This window comes from Mirounga angustirostris, unplaced genomic scaffold (assembly GCF_029215605.1).
Source record: "Mirounga angustirostris isolate CCGP_5_RB_7025 unplaced genomic scaffold, mMirAng1.0.hap1 SCAF_2, whole genome shotgun sequence".
Lineage (NCBI taxonomy): Eukaryota > Metazoa > Chordata > Mammalia > Carnivora > Phocidae > Mirounga > Mirounga angustirostris.
Window position 1 is genome coordinate 92258613 of NW_026991710.1, and position 19323 is coordinate 92277935.

Consider the following 19323-nt stretch of genomic DNA (forward strand, 5'->3'; position numbering starts at 1 on the left):
CTGAGCATGGAGCCCAACGTGGGACCCAATCCTAAGACCCCAGGGTCATGACCTGAGGTCAAAATCAAGAGTCAGACACTCAACCAACTGAGCCATCCAGGCACCCCTCTTGCCTTCTTTTGCATTTTTTTGTTTTTTGTTTTTTGTTTTTTTTCATTTTTTACCTTCTACTAGTTTGAAAGTTGTATGTTTTATTTCAGTTTTTAAGGATTATCTTAGAAATTTTTATCACAATCTAAAGTTAATATCTCTCCTCCTCCTACCAATTCCAAAATCTTAAAACATTTTAACATCAATCACTCTCCTCCTGATATATATGCTGTTTGTGTTTGTATGTGTATTTTTTCTATTTTTTTCATCTCATAAGACATTGTTATCATTGTAGCTTTATACAATCCATATTTTTATTTAACCAACAATTCACCACTTTTGTAGCTTATTATTTTTCCTTGAATCTCAGACCCTTCATCTGTGATCACTTTCCTTTTATCTAAAGTACATACTTTAGAGTTTTGTTTAGTCAGAATCTGTTGATGTTTATTTTTAAATATTTTTATTTTTCAAGGCTTTTCCCCCAGCATATTAAAGATATCCTTTCACTGTCTTCTAGTTTCCATTGTTGCTTTTAACTTAGTAGCTATAAATTCATTGTTGTTTCTTTGAAGGTAATCTGTCTTTTCTCTCTGGCTACTTTAAAGATCTTCTGTAGGCCTTTGGTGTTCCCTAGTTTTGCTATGATATTTCTACATATGGATTTTATTTATAAAATCTGCTTGAAGATTGTGGGTATTTTAATTACTGTCTTTCTCCTGTTCTAAAAGTTCTTAGTCATTATCTCTCCAAACATATCTTTGCTTCCCCCTCTTCTTCCCTTCTAGGATTGTGATGAGACATGTTAGAGTTTTTCTATCAATCCTTTCTGTTTCTTAACCTCTTTTGTATTTTCCATCTTTTTGTCTTCTGTTGTTGTATTTTATTTTATTTTTTTTTAAGATTATTTATTTATTTATTTATTTATTTGAGAGAGAGAATGAGAGAGAGAGCATGAGATGGAGGAGGTTCAGAGAGAGAAGCAGACTCCCTGCTGAGCAGGGAGCCTGATGCGGGACTCGATCCAGGGACTCCAGGATCGTGACCTGAGCCGAAGGCAGTTGCTTAACCAACTGAGCCACCCAGGCACCCCTGTTGTTGTATTTTAGATGAAATGTTCTGACTTATCACCCAGTTCAAAAATTCTAACTTCAACCAGAAATAGTATTTTATCAAATCTACCTAATTCATGGAATTTTACATTTTTAATTATTATTTTTTCATTTATAGAAATTCTATTCAATTCTTTTTCAATCTGCCTGTGCCTTTTTATAGTTTCTTGCTCTTAACATACTCTTTCAGATCTTTAAACATGTATACTTTGTAGTCTGTATCTGATAAATCCATTATTTAAATTTTTTGAAGGTCTGATTTAACTATCTGTTCTTTCTTTTTGTATCTGTTGTTTTCTCTTACCTCTTGCATTTTGTGAGCTTTGATCAGGAACTCATATTTCTTGGTATTTCATAGGTAGAAATTCTTTGAAGCTTAGTTTGAAGTCAGATTCCTTTAGAGAAGATTATGTTTCATTCCACCAATTGCCTGAGAAAACTACCAACTGGGGACCTTTTTTTATTTTTCCCCATGAAATTCACATGTAAAATCTATTTGCTGTAGCTGTTTTAAATAGCAAACACAGGGTTAGAATATTATTTATCTCTGGAGATCTTGAAAAACATCGTATAAAAGCTAAAGAAAGAATGAAAAACATGACTAGGTATTTGACATGTTTTCAATAAACACAGTTAATTTCAGAATTTGCATGAGCTCTGCATGATGCCTAGATGGGGATGTCATTATGTGATAAGTTGGAGTTTACAAGGTGTGTCCTCCTGAAGCTTTAGGATCATTTTAAATAACTTATTTTAAAGTAATTATCAGGTAGAGATTTTGTGGATCTTGCAGCTTCAAATTCTCAAGGGCAAAAAATTTCATTCTCCTCCAGGAAGCAGCATGTTTTGCCACAGGCACATTTCCTGGGAGGTGGCAGGAGAGGATGGGGATTTATTTTTAGCTCACCCTTACACTGAAGGTTCAACCTTTTAGGACATCAGTTTTGGGGTTTTTTTGTTGTTGTTGTTTTTATTCTTATGTTAATCCCCATACATTACATCATTAGTTTTAGATGAAGTGTTCCATGATTCATTGTTTGTGCATAACACCCAGTGCTCCATGCAGAATGTGCCCTCCTCAATACCCACCACCAGGACATCAGTTTTATGCAAGGGAGCAGTTTCCTCTTATATGTCCCACCTTGGGTAGGCCTTTGGTTTTATTTCCTATCTTCCCACACTCCTAGATAGTGAAAACCAGTCTCGACTTAGAGTGCTTGCAATTTCACTCAAGGCAAAGGCTAGCTTCTGTGTTGGTTAAATTTCTGGGTTCCAGCTTTTACTTTATGTTTTCTGAGTAGTCTTTCCTTTCTTACCACTTTATTGATACATTTTAGAGATGTTAAAGTGCTTTTCCAACATTTTTACTTGTTTTCAGTGGGAATGTTAGTCAGGGTGTATGGTCTTCCATACAGCTGGAAATAGAAGTCTACTCTTTTGGGTTTTGGTGACTTCGAAGTTGCCTTCTCTTCTCCCCCCCCTTTTTTTTAAGATTTTACTTATTTATTTGACACACAGAGAGAGACAGCTAGAGAGGGAACACAAGCAGGGGGAGCAGGAGAGGGAGAAGCAGGTTCCTGGCTGAGCAGGGAGCCCAATGTGGGGCTTGATCCCAGGACCCTGGGATCATGACCTGAGCCGAAGGCAGATGCCCAACTGACTGAGCCACCCAGGCACCCCTTCTTCTCCCTTTTTATTCAGTTTTAAAATGCTAACAATGGCCATTACCCAGACATATCTATCCAAGCCTCGCAGTTGTTTTACACTCCAATCAGACTTCTCTTTCTCCTTTTGTTTCCCCACTTGCACCAGCTAGTACCAGAGGCACTATGGTCAGAGTTTCTGTGTGGCGGTTGCTCAGGGGAGGGTGAAAAGGTGGAAAAAGCTGGGTTGTCATTGCTAGTGACAGACTGGAGAAATGCATTCTTGTTGTTGTATGTTGGAGACCAGAATACATTTTCTCATAGAAACAATATGATAAATGATTTTGAATGTAGATATAAAAGTATATTTAGCATAGTTATTCATGTACATATGAATTAAATGAGCTCTGTGACTTTGCTTATGAATCTAACCAATCATTAACTGAATTCCAGCAAAGATATTTTAAACTGAGCTTTTGGACTGTAATCATGTTTAGTATGCCTTGTGTAGTTCATTTTAAATGTATTTATGTCTTATTCTTATATTATAAACTACTTGGCAGTATAGGCCATCTCTTCTACTTCTTTATGCTTCCCTACATCTTCTAGCTTAAGGATTATGACTGGTTGGCCAATGGATTATTACAAAGATGTCAGCCAGTAGACCATGGAATACATTTGGAATTCTTTTATTTTCCCTGATTTACCCCCATTTCCTTGGCACTAATTGTCCAAAGAAAAAGACTCACAAATGCCAAAAGAAATGGGGCTTTGAATAATCCACTGATTTGCTTACTTTTAATGATGGCTGATTTGTCAGTTATAACTCAGCCACTCAGTTAAAGTCTAGGTCACCAATAGAAATAAAGTATACATGTATCAAAAGCAAACATGGAATGTATGAACACATGACCATTTGGCTATGTGTATGCATGTGTGTCTTAGATTCTAACTTTGTTGGGTATCTAGTGTTATTCTAGAGGTATCTGTTTGTATGTTCTATTGCTTTTGCTGGCCTCTTTCTATTTAATTTTTAGAGAAAAATATATAGGGGGATGTCAAAATAGAAAAAATAATCCATACATTGCAAAAACTATAGGAACTAACATGATTCAATTTAGAAATAGGTACAGTTCACAGAATGCCACAGTTCAGGGAGCAAAAATTGATACATGTTGAAATTGAAAATGATTCTTTTATAAAGAAGCTGACCAAAATTTCCAGCAGGACTGTTGCCTGAAGGAAAATTTCCTAGGCTCCAGCCTCTGTTATGCTTAACAATGAACCATACAAGTCTGGACAGATGGTTGGATTCCAAAGTGTTTCTCATGTTACAGTATTTTCTTCCTATTGTCTCTCCTGAATTCTACAGGGAAAAGAGAAAATGCTATAACTTTCAAAAAGTATAAAGAATATCTTCAGTACATTTTTGGAAGTCACAAGTACTGAACATTAATTATCTCAAAAATCTTCTTCTTTTTTTTTTTTTTAGAAATACTTTCTTGGTTAAAATCAAATTCATCCCAATAAAATCAAAATTATTCTTGACAGTAGGACTTATCTTTCTACTATCTTTATTGCTAGAAATACAAAATCTAAGATGTATTTATGTCTTGTCCATTCAACTTTGAGCTATGGTGAAGGAGAAACTTGGGACTCATTTTTAAGACATTTCATATCCATCCAATAGCAACACTGCATTTATTCTCTAAACAGCTCCCAAATTTGTCCAATTTTCTATATCTCTATGACTCTGGTCCAAATTGATGATATTTTTTCACCTAGATTGTTGCAATAAATGCCCAACTGATCTACCTGCAATCACCTTCTTCCTCTCTGCCCCCAGTGCACACTACAGCCACAACAGAATGAACTTTTTCCAGATGCAAATCTGGGGTCATGTTCCTCCTGCTACCAGTAGTTTCCTATGACTCTTAGGGTAAACACAAAATTCCTTACCTGCCATACAGAGCCCTGAACAGCCCCTACTTAGCTCTCCAAACTCACCTCATATCAACTTTCTCCTTTTATCCCTAGTTCAACTAATTTGGCCTTCTTTCATTTCCTCTATATTTCTTTCTACATTAGGTCCATTCCTCACCATTTTAACTTCATTAAGCCCTGTTCTTACAGAGTTTAATTCCAGCATCACATCCTCAGGGAATCCCCCATTCACCCGCTCTCGTTTTACCCAAATTATTAGGTCAAGTCCTGTTGTTTGTCCTCACAGAACCACATAGCTTATCTCTCTTTCACAGCACTTAGACAAAAGGAAGAGATTTATGATCCTGTGCATTAGGCATTGGGGTTACAAGTGAGGGAACAAAAGCAGAGTTATATTTATTTAGTAATCAACCTCTAAGATTCAAGCCAACCTTTCTAAACCACAGAGAAAAGTATACATAAAAATAATATACTTAAGTGTTCTCAAAAGAGCCAGGAATTATTCAGTAAATAAGTATCAGATATTCTTCAGCAACAGACAAGCTGTTGAGTATGTAATTTAAGACCTGGAAAGATATTGGCAATTGTTCCCACTTAACCCCCATAAAATACAGATAAGAAAAATGAGTCTCAAAAGTGAATCTCAGAGGTCTCACAAATAGTTAATGATAGAGAATGAAGTAGAACTAGTCATAAATATCCGTTGAACACTATTATGTGTAACAGTTTTCTTATATCCAAGTCCGCTTTTCTATTACATGCTATTTCTGTTTAAACATTTACAGAAACAGAGCAATTAAAATTTATTTCAATTGGTTACTTTCTACCTTAAGAGGATGATATGGTGCCAATAAAATATTACTATAAGCCTTTAGACAAAGGGGTGATGTGCTATTAAAATTCTATTACAGTACATTTTTATTTCTCTGTGCATGAACTCTTCGTATTTTCTTATTATACCCCTCTTTCTACATGAAGTCCTTAAAAACACCCTAGCAAAGAGAATCCCTTACTTGCTTTTATTTGAAGAAAAGTGAATGTGTCTTATTCACGCATAGCTAATTTCAGGCAATGTTTGTTAACTGTCTCAATCATCAGCTGCATTTCTCAATCTCCATACCAAGCTCCCGTTCTAGCTACATCTCCCTTTTTTCAGGAATGCTGGGAATGGAATGCCATTGCTACATGGCCTCTTGCTCATGCTAGTCCACTAATTAGCTCTCTGACCAGCCCTTATTTCTTACTTCCTTTCGTAGAAAGGCAAGCTAATGGCCAGCTCTTACTACACAACATTGACTTAAAAACACTTGAGCTAAAAAAGGGACATTGAAAACCATTTAGTCCAACAATCCAAACCATGCAGGAATACTTTCTGAAACATATTAAACAGAAGAGCGATTTAATTTATAGATATGCTTAAATGCTTCCAGTAACTAATTCCTCACAATCTCACTTTCATGAATACTCTTTCAAGTAACAAGAATTTTGTATCCAAGTACTCTACTTGTGTTCTTCACCAACAATACACAATTATTTTAAAGAAACAAGCCTGTAACATCCAAAAACTTAGCTTTGGCAGTTTATCTGTGTAAAGAATGTGTGTATGTTTTAAAATCCAAAGCATATGGACTATACCAGTCAGGTTAGAATGAAAAATGAAAAGTGTAGGTTACACAATTAGCTCATCTTTCATTCTGTGTTCCTGTTAAGTCTTAGAATAGAAAAAAAAAAGATATAAAAAATATTTTCTTGCTATTTAAAATTCAAAACTAGCTTCTCAAAGTGAGGCTTTTTTATCCCAACACCTACACAGTAATTCACTGCTTTAATATTTTCAATGATTACCTCATTGCGAGAATAAGCTGGGAGACAAAGGACAGGAGCCATCCATTTATCTGTTGCTTTCCTCCCTTTCAGACTCTCTTGCTTTGGCAATAAAATACTATGTGCCCTATAAGAGTGTCTAAACCAGAGGGCAACTCCACAATCTATCCTGGCAAACTCAGTAAGAGTTTCTTTGTTTCATTTGTTCATTGTAAACAAAACAAAAGGAAGTTCGTTTTGTTTACAATGTACATTCTTTAATAAAGGGAAGACAGACAAAAAGATTTGTTAATCTAGTAACTTTCTGGTATTTATTTGCCAGGCATTTTTGTACTGTCAGTAATTTATTTTGTTCTTGAAATTACCTTGACTGTCATAGATCATTACAGTATATTCATATTTACATATGTAATCTCTCTACTGTACATGTTAAATAGCAATGTAAGTGGATTCATCCACCCATATGATAAATTCATCCATATGATAGATCTAGGAAATTGGGTTTTCTGAGATATCATTTCTCTATTTTATTTGGCAAGGTGCCTGGTTGTGAAGAGCTTTAAATTTGGCATCTGTCATTGCCTATCTTGGTCCAAATTATACGATGCTAAATACCATGAAGAATACTTCACAGGGGAAATCAGTAGCAGGTTATGAGAATAGTAAACTTCATATCACCACGTGCTTATAACTGAATATTAGAACTGTTAGCCAGATGCTTCCTGTGGACTTCCAGAGAGACAGAAAAATGTGGTGCCACTGGGATCCAGAGGTACTGATGTGAAGTATGCAGAAGATACATAAATCATAGGGTATGTTCATTTCATTTGGCTTCGTGGGATTCCGCTGACATCACTGCGGGTAACCAAGGTCTGCACCAGGAGCCTCTCCCTTCTGCTCTCTGATGCCTTCGAGGTGCTGCCCATCTAGACCAGGCCCTGCAGTAATTTCACACACTCCCCTAATAAAGTCCTCCGGGGCTGTCATGTATTTTCATGTGTTTGCCCTATTATCCCTCCCTGCTTGAGCCTTACAGATAATTGATGATGCTTCAGTTAATCATCTTTCTCCCGCTTTTGTTCACCAGGTACCTCCGCCTTGAAGGGGCTCTTTTATTGAGAATCGATGTCTTCTTCTGCGTAATTGATCACCATAGACCCAGGGACACTTGACTCATCGTTGAGGAAGAGTGATCATCATGAATAATCAAAAAGCTGTAGCTACACTACTGCAAGAGTGCAAGCAAGTGCTGGACCAGCTCTTGTTGGAGGCGTCAGATGTGTCGAAGGAGGACAAGAGCGAGGACCAGCAGTGCAGAGGTGAGGTCCTGATGGGAGGCACTGGGGGGAGGGAGAAGCCAGCAGGTTCGCTCTCAACTCCCCTGCCTGAACGACATGTTTTCATCTCTGCCCTATTTTTCTTCTCTTGGCAGATGACCACCGAGAGATGAGTGGATTTCTAGGGCATGAATGGGACATGGGCTGCAGGCGGACGGGCAGGGGAGGAAACCCACTTTGTTGCAGTGAATTGCTGTCAGTTCTAATTTTAGGCTTCAGTAAACATGAGGCCACAAGAAAACAGTTTAGTTCAAGAAGAACAAAGGGTGCAAGTCTGCCGGTGCACGTAAATTTCAATTATTAAAAAATTGAAGCAACTTCTGAATAGTGGCACATACTTTTTTTTCAAACGAGGCTTTTGTGCCTCATCGGTTTCCATAGGCTTCTATGGTTTCCATAAATATGTCATTTCATTGGTCCAATCTCTCTTTTTTTGATTATCGATACATTTCTCATGCTGTATTCACATGCTGTTTGTAAAATAAATCCTCTCACACTGATAAATACTGATTGCAACATTATCAGAATTGAATTGACCTTTTGCCCATTTCATAGTTTATGCCATTCACAGTTTTACATAGGTCATTGTTTGGGAAGTTTTGATCACAAAGTCTGGAAAGTTGAAGTATTTCTTATCTCCCCCATAGCCAGTTTTGAAGAGAGAAACTTCTTTCCTTAGATTGCTTTATAGCATTTGAATAAATGTTCCTCCATTTCTATAAGTGTGTCCCTTTTATGTGCTTTTAATATTTTTCTTTGTATTTTTAGTGATTTGCTATTCCTTGCAGAAATAAGATGATCACATAAAATGCACACTCCCCAACTCTTTTGTTGTTGATGATTATGTAATGGGGAAAGGTTCTGGAGAAGCCACACATTTTTTACAGAGGCACTTTTAGGTACCTATAAAGGTCTTAAATTTTTCTAATCTGTCATTTATGCACATTTCAAGATAAAATGCCCTATATCCCATTGTTTCACAACACCTCAGTTTATGTGATTTCCTTATTTACTAACCAGATACACTGCTGTGTGCTTTTGCTTGCTAGTTATATGTGCCCATCAGCCTGAGCACACACTGACAGGTGTTAGCCCCTTGTCAGGGAGCGGCAGGTACTTGGCACCTCCAGAACGTGCTGCAGTTCTCCCCAGGGGCAGTGTGTTGTGTTCTATCTACTGAAGTTTCTCCTCTTGTCCTTTTACTACATGGCATCCTTTGTCTACTCAGCCCAAATTCCTTTAAGCTTTGTGTTCTCCCTCGTGAAAACTCAGAGCGCCCAGTTGGGTAGCATTTTCTTCTTTTTCTTCCCAAGTGCCACAGAATAGGAGAAATAATCAGTTTAGTTCCAGATAAGGCACATCAGGGCCACAAAATCACTCAATTAGCAACGGCTCTTCAGGTAAGCTGCTTGGGGAAGGAAGTGATCAGAGAGGCAGAAGAGGGTATTGCTCCGTCAGGGGCTGACTGATGGGCTTGGCTGAATCTGGTGAGCCAATGGGGGGAGGAAATCTATGCTGAGCCATTGACAATCTCAGCATTAATCCATCCCCGTGGAGGCAAGCTGCAGGGTCCCCCCCACGCGCCATCAGTACAACTGAGTTCAGTCTGAGCACGGAGTTCTTCCCTTAGCAGGTGGTTTCTGTGTGATACTGGTGGGCGGGTTGTGCTGCCACCAAAGTTGTCACTCGTGTGTACTCCAAGGGAAAGACATTAGTACGGGGTCACCTATGGTGACAGGACAAGTCAGAGGACTTGAACGTGATCACTGTGATTTTATTTTTTCCCTTCCTCCTCTCAATCCTAACCTCTTCACTCAGAAATTGTCCTTGTCAGCATGGGAGACTGCCCTTAGCAACTTCCTCAGAAATAGAGAAGGAACCGAAATCTAAACACAGATACATTTTTAAAATGTATTTCAGAGGCATCACTTATTTCGGTATGCCACACTGGACTCTCCATGCTCTGGCATGATCCGCAGGGAGAGGGTGGAATGAGGAAGGCAAAAATGAGTTGTGTAGAACAGATTTTCTCTGTCATCATGAAAAAAATTGAAAATATTTAAACTATTTCGTGCCAATGTATGGTGAAACTCTTTGAATCTAGATATCAGATTCCTGTTGTCATTTGACTATTCATTTGACTCCTGAGCTTGATACTCATGGACAGAATGTCCAAATAATTTGTCAATCAAATGGGACACTTGAGAGCGAGAAGGAGCAATATAAAGAAGTCCACTAGGAACACATAGGACTGTCCTAAGTGAACAAGACTTAATAGTCATCCTATTCCTGACTATTTACAAATATCATTTAAGAAACTTTCTTTAGGGGCACCTGGGTGGCTCAGTCGGTCAAGCAGCCGACTCTTGGTTTCAGCTCAGATCGTGATCACAGAGTCATGGGATCAAGCCCTGCGTCGGCCTCTGCGCTCAGTGTGGAGTCTGCTTCAGATTCTTTCTCCCTCTCCCTCTGCCCCTTCTCTCTTTCAAATAAATAAATACAATCTTAAAAAAAGAGAGAGAAATTTTCTCTACATAAATATATTGGAACACTTTTGACCGTCAGGGGGCCAGGCTTCCTAGCAGATTATGACCACGTAGGTCCCTAATGCCAGGGCTCTGCTTCCTTTGGAGGAGTGCTTCCTCACACAGTCGGTGCTCAGTAGTTCTAGGTTGCTGAATCAGAGAGCAGTGATTTCAGTGTGATATTTATAAATCATCCTCAGTAGTCGGTAAGGATTACTCACTGGTGTGGCCCATTTGATATCTCCTCAGTGCCAAGCAATGTTTCCCCATTAGCAGTCTTCCCTACATTTGCACAGTTGGTGGCAAGGACACAGAAGGGCATCGTGAACTAGGGCAGAGTTAGGTTTTCTTCCTCCTCTTCTTTTTGTTTTTTACTCTCTCTGTCATATCTCTTTTGTCCTGTTTAGCATGTTTCATGTAGATATAAGACTAATCCTTCTTTTAACCATCATGGTGTGATTTGCAACAGTGATAAGACATGATGTCTGTCTTCGGGGAGCTCACAGTAAAATGAGAGGAAAGTGTGATGACAGAGCAGTGGGATGAACACTGAAAGGCCATGCATTTTGGGGTTTGGGAGCACTCAGGAGGCACATTTTAATTCCACGGGGTGGTCATGGCAGGCTGATGAGAAGTAGTCATGTTTGCATTGAAGCCAGGGAGCCTGAGCTTGACCATGAAAGGACTGAGGTAGGGCAATGCAAAAGTGAGGACAGGAGATACAAAACCATTAAAGAATTTTATTCAGGGCAATGACCTGGTCTACCTTGTGTTTTAGCAAGATGGGGATCAACAGTGTGGAAGTTGGAGTGGATGGGGCAAGGTAGGAAACAGTGGTTCAGACAAGAGTTACAGATAATGAAAAGGAGGAAATGGATTTTAGGATCTACAGAATTTGATAACCAGTTAGGTTGACGGGGAAGAAAGAGCAAAAAGTCTAGAGTGACTTCTAGGTTTTGTACTTGGGTGACTCAGTGAATGGTGGTAGCATGCATCAAAATAAAGAATAGAGAAACAGATTTAGAAAAAAGATGGTGAGTTCAGCTTTAGACACTTTCTTTAAAAGATTTTATTTATTCATTATTCATTTGAGAGAGAGAGAGAGCACATGCAGAGGGGAGAGGCGAGGGAGAGAGAAAAGCAGACACCCCACTGAGCAGGGAGCCCAATGTGGGGTCTGATCCCAGGACCTGGATGGAGATCATGACCTGAGGTCAGATACTTAACCATCTGAGCCACCCAGGCACCCCCAGCTTCAGATACTTTTGAGTAGGAAATGTCTGCAAGACAAGCACCTAGAGCTTTATAACTGGCAGTCATGTAATCAAGTCCATCATCCTGAATGCTGGGGCTTCACATGTGCTTCAGCATTCAGAATTTTTCAAATGTTAGGAAGGTAGTATGGTGCAGGGACCATCCATTACATTCATACTCCAGCAGAAGCTGGGGCAGCATCTAGAGTCAAACATTAAAATTTTTGCAACAAAACTTTGGCTAATCTCACTAAATAAGATAAACAAGCGATAAAGTGCCTCTAGTCAATTCAAGTCTGGTTAGGGTGCCAAACTTAAGAAAAAATATTCTAGTTTCCCGAGCTTTTTGGGTTTTCCACGTTTGGATAGGAGATCGTGGACCTCCGTAATTAGGTGTGGTGCCCAGGAAGAGATTGAACGTATCTACTAACATGAAACAGGGCCATTTCACAATAAATTGGTACCATTTCAAATTTCGTTTGGGTTTTTTGTATTAATCACCTATATTCAAATGTAGTCTGTAGTGAAAGTATGCAATGAAGTGAGGTGAGGTCTTGGAGAACTAAAAAGAGGTTGTACAAATTGACTCTCTGCCTTACCCAGCTACCACAAGTCCCAGATGTCATTCCGTCTCAGTCCCTTTCTCATTTTACAGGGAAAATAATATTTCCTTCATTCCTTTCTCTGATTCTTCATGCAGAGATAGTCACTGAAGTGCTTTACTTCCTGCTAAAAACCTTTCTTAATGCCTGACTACCCCAATTTACCTGAAGGGCAAAGTAGACCAGGGCCACCCCTGACAGATAGCTTTGCGCTATTATTCTTTGAGTCAGAACCACCAGCTTTAGACCGGCCAGTAAGATGTAGGAAAAATGTTTTTTTGCCGCCACTGAGGTGCTTCATCATAACATTGGTAACTCAACAGCCTTTTCTTTGACTGCAATTTCCTTACCTGAACTCTGACCTTTTCAGCTTCACTCCCCAGTGAGTTAAGGACCCTGATCCAGGAGGCAAAGGAAATGAAGTGGCCCTTCGTGCCTGAAAAGTGGCAGTACAAACAAGCCGTGGGCCCAGAGGACAAAACAAACCTGCAGGATGTGATTGGCGCCGGGTTGCAGCAGTTACTGGTAGGGAGAGCCCCACCACCTGTTCCTCTGACACCCCCAAGTAAGGCATTTAGCCTCTAAGTGGTCTAATAGATTAAATTTCTTTGAAGCATAAGACAGCCCCTACCCTTATGGTCAGCTCTGCCAGATTGACTAATGTGGGGGAAATGGCTTTTAGAAAGCATCGCCTGCCTGTAAGACCTTCTGTTGGAAAGCCAAGTCAAGTAAAAGTGGAGAAGGGTGGTCAGTGGGTCTAGTGAGAAACCTGTCATCCTGAAATATTTGTTATATCCTTGGTAGGCCAGAAGCAGTAGTTTTCTTTCTGTCATGTCTCATAACATTTTTATTTTGAAATGCTCCTTTTTTAAAGTTTATTCCATCAGTTTACATGAGAATGTGTTTTTGGGTCATCCCAAAATAAATGTATAGATATTGTCTTTGCCTATCAAAACAAAAATCTGGGAAAGGTTCCCTGATCCACATACATATAATGGCATCTTTGGAGGCTTAATAGAATAACAAAACCCCCACTTTTCCCACACCCCTCCCCCCAAAAATAAACAGACTGCGGTTAAGTAGACCGGGGGCTGCAGGCAAAGGAAAGTGAACACTTGGAAAGAATGCAGTGGTGAGCCAGGGATTTTAAATTAGCAGACTTGGCATAGGTGGAAAAGTGGAATGGAATAAAAACTATAATTTGTGTATCACTGTAGGATTTTACAAAGCGCTTGCACATGCATCACCTCATTTAATTCTCAAAATGGCCTTCCAGTGATTATTACCATTATCATCCCCATTTTACAGATGAGGAAATTAAGGTGCAGGGAGATGAATGTGCCCAGGGGAACAGACCAGTGAGTGGTAAAACTACTCTTTCCTCCATCTCACTGCCAATTCGCCCTCAAGAAGCCCCAAGTAAAGAATTCGAAAACACAGGTAAAATCCCTGAGACTTGTTTACCCTAAAGCAAGTTGGAGGTTGTCCAGCAGAGCTTCCTGCAATGTTGGAAATCTTCCATATCTCTGCTGCCCAATACATTAGGCCCTGGCCACCTGTGGCTTTCCAGCACTTGAAATGTGGCAAGTATGATTGAAGAACTGAATTTCTTAGTATTATTAAATTTTTAAAAATCGATTTCTATATAAATAACCACATGTGGATAGGGCTACTATTTTGTTGAACAGGGCAGTTCTTCAGCAGTGATGCTTAAAATGAGACCTCACAGCAGCAGCTCTAGATTACCTGGAAACTTGTGGGATATTCAGATTCTTGGGCCCCACCCTAGTCTTACCAAGTCAAAAACTCTGGGGCTAAAGGTCTAGCAATGAGCATTAGACAAGCCCTCCAGATGATTCTTGTGCATGCTAGAGTTTGAGAACCAGTGTTCTAAAGGAGAGAATAGGATGAAGAGCGAGGGGTATGTCAGAGAGCCTGACCAGGGATGTGAGGGGAGAAGGGGCAAGGTAAGGGGTAAAGGAGACTCCAATGTGAAGGTTGCAGGAGACCAATGATAAAAGCAATCTCCTCCCCATCGATTCCAGGAACTTGTTTAGACTGGGACCAGTTCCTGAAAAGCCAATAGTTGCTTTACCTGCTTGGAAAGCCTTGTGTGATTCGGCTGCCAGTGGTATAGAACTTTCAAGGCTTCCAAGGAAGGTGAGAACAGGATAGCTTCACAGAAGGAGGGACCCCTGCTTTGACCTTTGGGGCTCAGAAAGTTCCTCTGAATTTCAAACATTGGCTGAGAGAGGGAGACACAGCACATCACCATAACCAGGGTTTTACTCCTCTGGGTCCATCCCACAACCACCAGATCCCCCTCCCTGCATGCAAAGCTGATAGTGACTTTGCTGAAAAACTGAAGAAGGTATTTTGAAAATTTGGTCTTGCTGCATTTGGGGGTTAATGTGAGTTGGGAGACAAGCTGCTCATAGTTGTTAGACTGTTTTAAGAGTCCACTTATTATTCCTTCTACTTTCCCTCTCTATACTGCAGGGATGTCACAGTTGGGGGAAATAGACATTGGGAATTTAAGATGTTTATGTCCAGCTCACAAGATCACTGGTGGCAGCTCTAAGAATCAGTCCATTAGGCTTCTTCAGCCCCTGATGTATTTAACCTGGGAGCTTTTTGAACTCTGAGCATCATTTTCTTTAGCTTCCCCAGCAAGCTATAAATTAAGTAACCACACCCCCCGAAGACTGTTAGGATGCTTTCCTATTGTGTCAGACCCCAAGTGCACAATTACTAAACCACTCTGTTTTGTAAATACAGAGAACTATAGCACTCTGTGAACTCACGAGACTTTTGATATCTTAGCTTGTCGAAAGTTTCTCAAGTGAATTCCATGATTTGTTGTTGTTCCATTATCCATTGATTTCAATATATACTCTACTGAAGCTGGATGACTATGTTTTAATAATCAATTAATTATGAGCTCTGTTCTTGCATAAAAAATTAGTCAAAGCCTGCTGACCTTGTCTTTTCAGACAACTTATCTCTTCTTCCAATTTTTTCAAAAACCTAAACTTACCATGGTTTTCTTTGCCTTGAAAGGAATCCTTCCCATAAAAACTTTCCCCTCTATTTTTAAAATTTGCATTACACTTAGAGTGTAAACCCTGTTAAGTTTAATTTAATTAAACTTAATTCCAGAAATAACAGATCAAAGTTAACATAGAATTCTGCTGAGTGCCTGAGTTGGTGAAATTAAGAGTCATTTATAATGTTACTCTCTTGGGCTGAACTTAATCAAGAAAAATTATATGTGTTTTATGCTTTGCTTTCTGTTCTCCACAGCCTCCCCCATTTCCTCCCTCCCTGTGCGTCCCCCTCCTACTCCCCCACCCCCAATCTTTTCTCCTTTGGTGTGTGGCCACAGACAGAAATTTATGGCAGGGGCCAACCTCCTTTACACTCCACACAAAGCTTGCTGACTTGAGAGAGTTTGTTCGCTCTCTCCCAGAAAAAACACCTGCAGTACGCTCCCCAAGAAATCTGGAGAGATGGGAGATTAATGTGGCTGTAATAGCTAGGCAGTGTTTTTGGTATTATGCCCTCTCCCCAGGTAGATGGGTCTTTTCCGAGATGATACCAATTATTTATTGCTGAAACATCTGTTGATAACTGCAGCTGCCCTGTGAAACAAAGCATATCATGGGGTCACAGGCTATAGGGACCTAAAATCCTACCTCATGCTAGTTTGAGACTATTCAGTAACACCCTCAAGTCCATGGGTTACCATCATCTTTAATGTCTCATCATGCCCTAGAAAATACTTTGTAAACACTGCACTGCCCTGCCCTATAGGCTTTGAAGTATTATTTCATCTTCATCGGTAATTTATATTCCAGTGCCATTGTGCTGTGGGAAAAAGAGGGGGAACCTTTTTTGTTTTCCATTTAATTGTATATCTCCTGACACTTTGACCTGTATTATTAGTATTAGTCAGAAAAAGGATTTTCTCCCTCTCTTATTTAAAAATAAAATTTCAAGGGAAAGTAAGCGCTCCTTCAGCTCTTTTCACTAAAAACAATGTTTACACTCTAAGACTCTAAGGAAAGATGAAAAGCACAAGCGATTTTTTTCGAGTGTCGGAGAAGGGCATTTCAGTTTTTGAAAGAGAACAGTAAGGCCGTTATAAATATCATGCAGCAAAACCTTTGATGGATTTTTTTTTTTCCAAAAAGTATTGAAGGCATTTACTGCTAGCCTCTGTTTCACTTGCTTTTAGGCGGGCACAGTAGAGTTCTTACTAGTAAATCTATCCTTGCTTCTGAGATGCTAGGGAATGATGACACCAGCCTCAGGGTAGATGCCACCTTTTGTAATTTTTCCAGTAACTTTTATGCTTCTAAAAAGGATAATTTCTGCACAATTAAAGAAAATATGAAAATAAAACTTTTAAAAAGGAGATAAAGGACATGTTTGGATTTGCATGTCTGTGACAGTTGAGAGCAAGCTGGGTTGCCAGGCTAAGAAAAATTGTTGGATAGGCCCTGGTTTTGAGCATTCCCTGCAGATTTGGGGGTCCTGATCTTGGTGAGGAACTGGCCTCTCCTCAGTGGAGGGAGGGATCCTAAATTTAGTGTGGTGCCTCTGCAAAGAGATATACGGTAATTTTTAGAGGTTGGCTAACGTCAAGTCAAAGGACATGAAACAGTCTCAGAATGAGGATATTTTTTCCATTTTCTTTTCAACTGTATAACCATGAAAATGGTTAATCTGATAAGCTTTATTCCACAAGTATTTTTGGAAATATCTGTGCTACGTTGCAGTAATTTGAAGAAAGACCAAAAAAAAAAAAAAAAAAAAGATTAGTTGTTTTCATATGCTATCTTGGGTAAAAAACCTCTGTGGATGAATAAAGTTTGATATATTTAGCTTCCAGAATATTTTCCTAATATGTCTCTTCAGATAATCTTGGTGCCTTTAACTTGTTGATATTTTTATTTTTAAACTACTTAAATATTAAGGAATCAAAAGTTAAAACACAAATAAGCATGAATAAATATAAGAGTTGGTCAGTACAATATTGTGGGGAGGTGTTTTAAAAATGTCTAGTGTGATTAACCTAAGAGCAGAGAGGGGCAAAAGAGTCTTTACCAAAAGCTAAGTATAAATTTATTAGGAAATGAAAAGTCAAGTTGAAGAAAGATACATGATGTGAGGATTAGGTAAGGTGAGAGTCTATCCCTGGGAGCAATAAAATTCCCCTCCATGAATAAGTTCTGGATTAAAGAGGTTCTTAAAACTAATTTAAGACACATTTATTTCAGGTACCAGTTTTCATATTAAAAATAGAGAATTCAAAAGCAGTAATAGGTGATTTTTAGATTATGACTCTTTCAGCAAGTGATTTTTTCCAAACAAAATTTTCGTCTTAAACTATGTGCTTTGGGGTTTTAATAGCTGAGATCTTTTTCATCAGGATGTAAAAAACAAAATGAATGCAAGCTGCAAATTCATTCATTTATTCAGGAAAACTTTATTGAGTACTAACGTGTGCCAGACATTTGATATATATAGAACACAGAGAGATGCAAAAGAAATAGAAGACCTAGTTCATGTCCTGGAAAAACTACCTGAATGAAAAGATGAGGCAACCAACACTTTGTCAAAAGACCCGCTTGTTGGAAACTTTCCGCCCATTTGTTGACCACCTAATATGTGGCAGGTGCTCAATACATATTCTTCTCTTTTTTTTTTAAATTTTAAAAAGATTTTATTTATTTATTTGAGAGAGAGAGAGTGAGCACTGGGGGGGGGGGGGGGGGTGGCAGAGGGATAGAGAGAAGCAGTCTCCCAGCTGAGCAGGGAGCCTGATACAGGTCTCAATCCCAGGACCCTGGGATCATGACCTGAGCCAAAGCCAGAGAGTTAACTGACTGAGCCACTCAGGTGCCCCCATATTCTTTTAATTCTTACAGAGTTGGCCATATGACCTGTCTTAGCCAATGAAATGTGATTAGAAGTGACATACGCCAGTCCCAAGCAGAAGCTTTATAAGCCATTGTGTAGTTCAGCCATTAGAAGTTTTCCTTTGTCTCATGAACAAGATAGTGGCTATTCCCTCAGCCTGGATCCTGAAAAGGGCAAGATACTTGGAGAACAAAGTCTCAGAGTTAGAGCCAAACTGCAGCCAATGCCAAATATGAACAACAACCAAAATAACTTTGTTATTAAAGGCACTGAAATTTTGAGGTTATCACAGTCTTACCAAGTGATATGGGTTGATTTGTTCCCCTACCAAAATACATTGAAGTCCTAACCCTCGGGTCCTTGCAATATGACTTTTTTTGAAAATAGGGTCGTTGCAGATGTAATTAGTTAAGATGAGTTCGTACTGGAGTAGAGTAAGCCTTTAATCCAATCTGACTGGTGTGCTTATAAGAAGATGGCCATGGGAAGACACGGAGATACAGAGAGAATGCCATGTGAGGATAGAAGCAGAGAGTGGGTTATGCAGCTACAGGCCAAGGAATGCCAAGGATTTCTGGCAACACCAGAAGCTGAGAGAAAGGTGTGCAAACTTAGAGAGAGCATGGTCCTGCTGACAGCCTGATTTTGGACTTTGAGCCTCCAGAACTTTGAAACAATACATCTCCATTGCTTTAAGCCACCCAGTTTGTGGTGCTTTGTTTTGGCAGTAGCAGGAAACCAATACACTAAGGGAAAGCTGGCTGAGGTACATGTGAAAGGTAATGAAGCAAGAAAGCTCTCAAACAACTTCAAGATTCTGGGATGTGGTCCTATGCCTCTATTGGGAAGAAGGCAAAATTAACCACAGTCCACAATCAAGAACAGAATTTGTTCAAAAGAACATTTCAACAAAAGTAGTTTCTAAAAGAAAGTAGGATATAGTATCACTATATTATTTCATCCTTAAACACGACTGGAGAAAATACATTGGGAAAAACGTATCATTCTTCCTACTTCATTCAGTTTGGGGCTATAGTACAGTCAACAGACTACTAACCATCTCCATTT

The 19323-nt window shown here is 39.3% G+C and overlaps 1 protein-coding gene across 9 annotated transcripts in view; it reads left to right on the forward strand.

Annotated features, from left to right (window-relative positions):
* Window positions 1–19323, forward strand: part of ALPK1 (alpha kinase 1) — a 120338-nt gene that overhangs the window by 52288 nt on the left and 48727 nt on the right. For 8 of the 9 annotated variants that reach the window (XM_064584959.1, XM_064584963.1, XM_064584960.1 and 5 more), the window contains 2 exons: window positions 7701–7932; window positions 12701–12855. In XM_064584959.1, coding sequence (XP_064441029.1) covers window positions 7812–7932; window positions 12701–12855 — 276 coding nt within the window. In that variant the 5' untranslated portion in view covers window positions 7701–7811. The remainder of the gene's footprint in view (window positions 1–7700; window positions 7933–12700; window positions 12856–19323) is intronic. The other variant, XM_064584965.1, reaches the window with a different exon arrangement.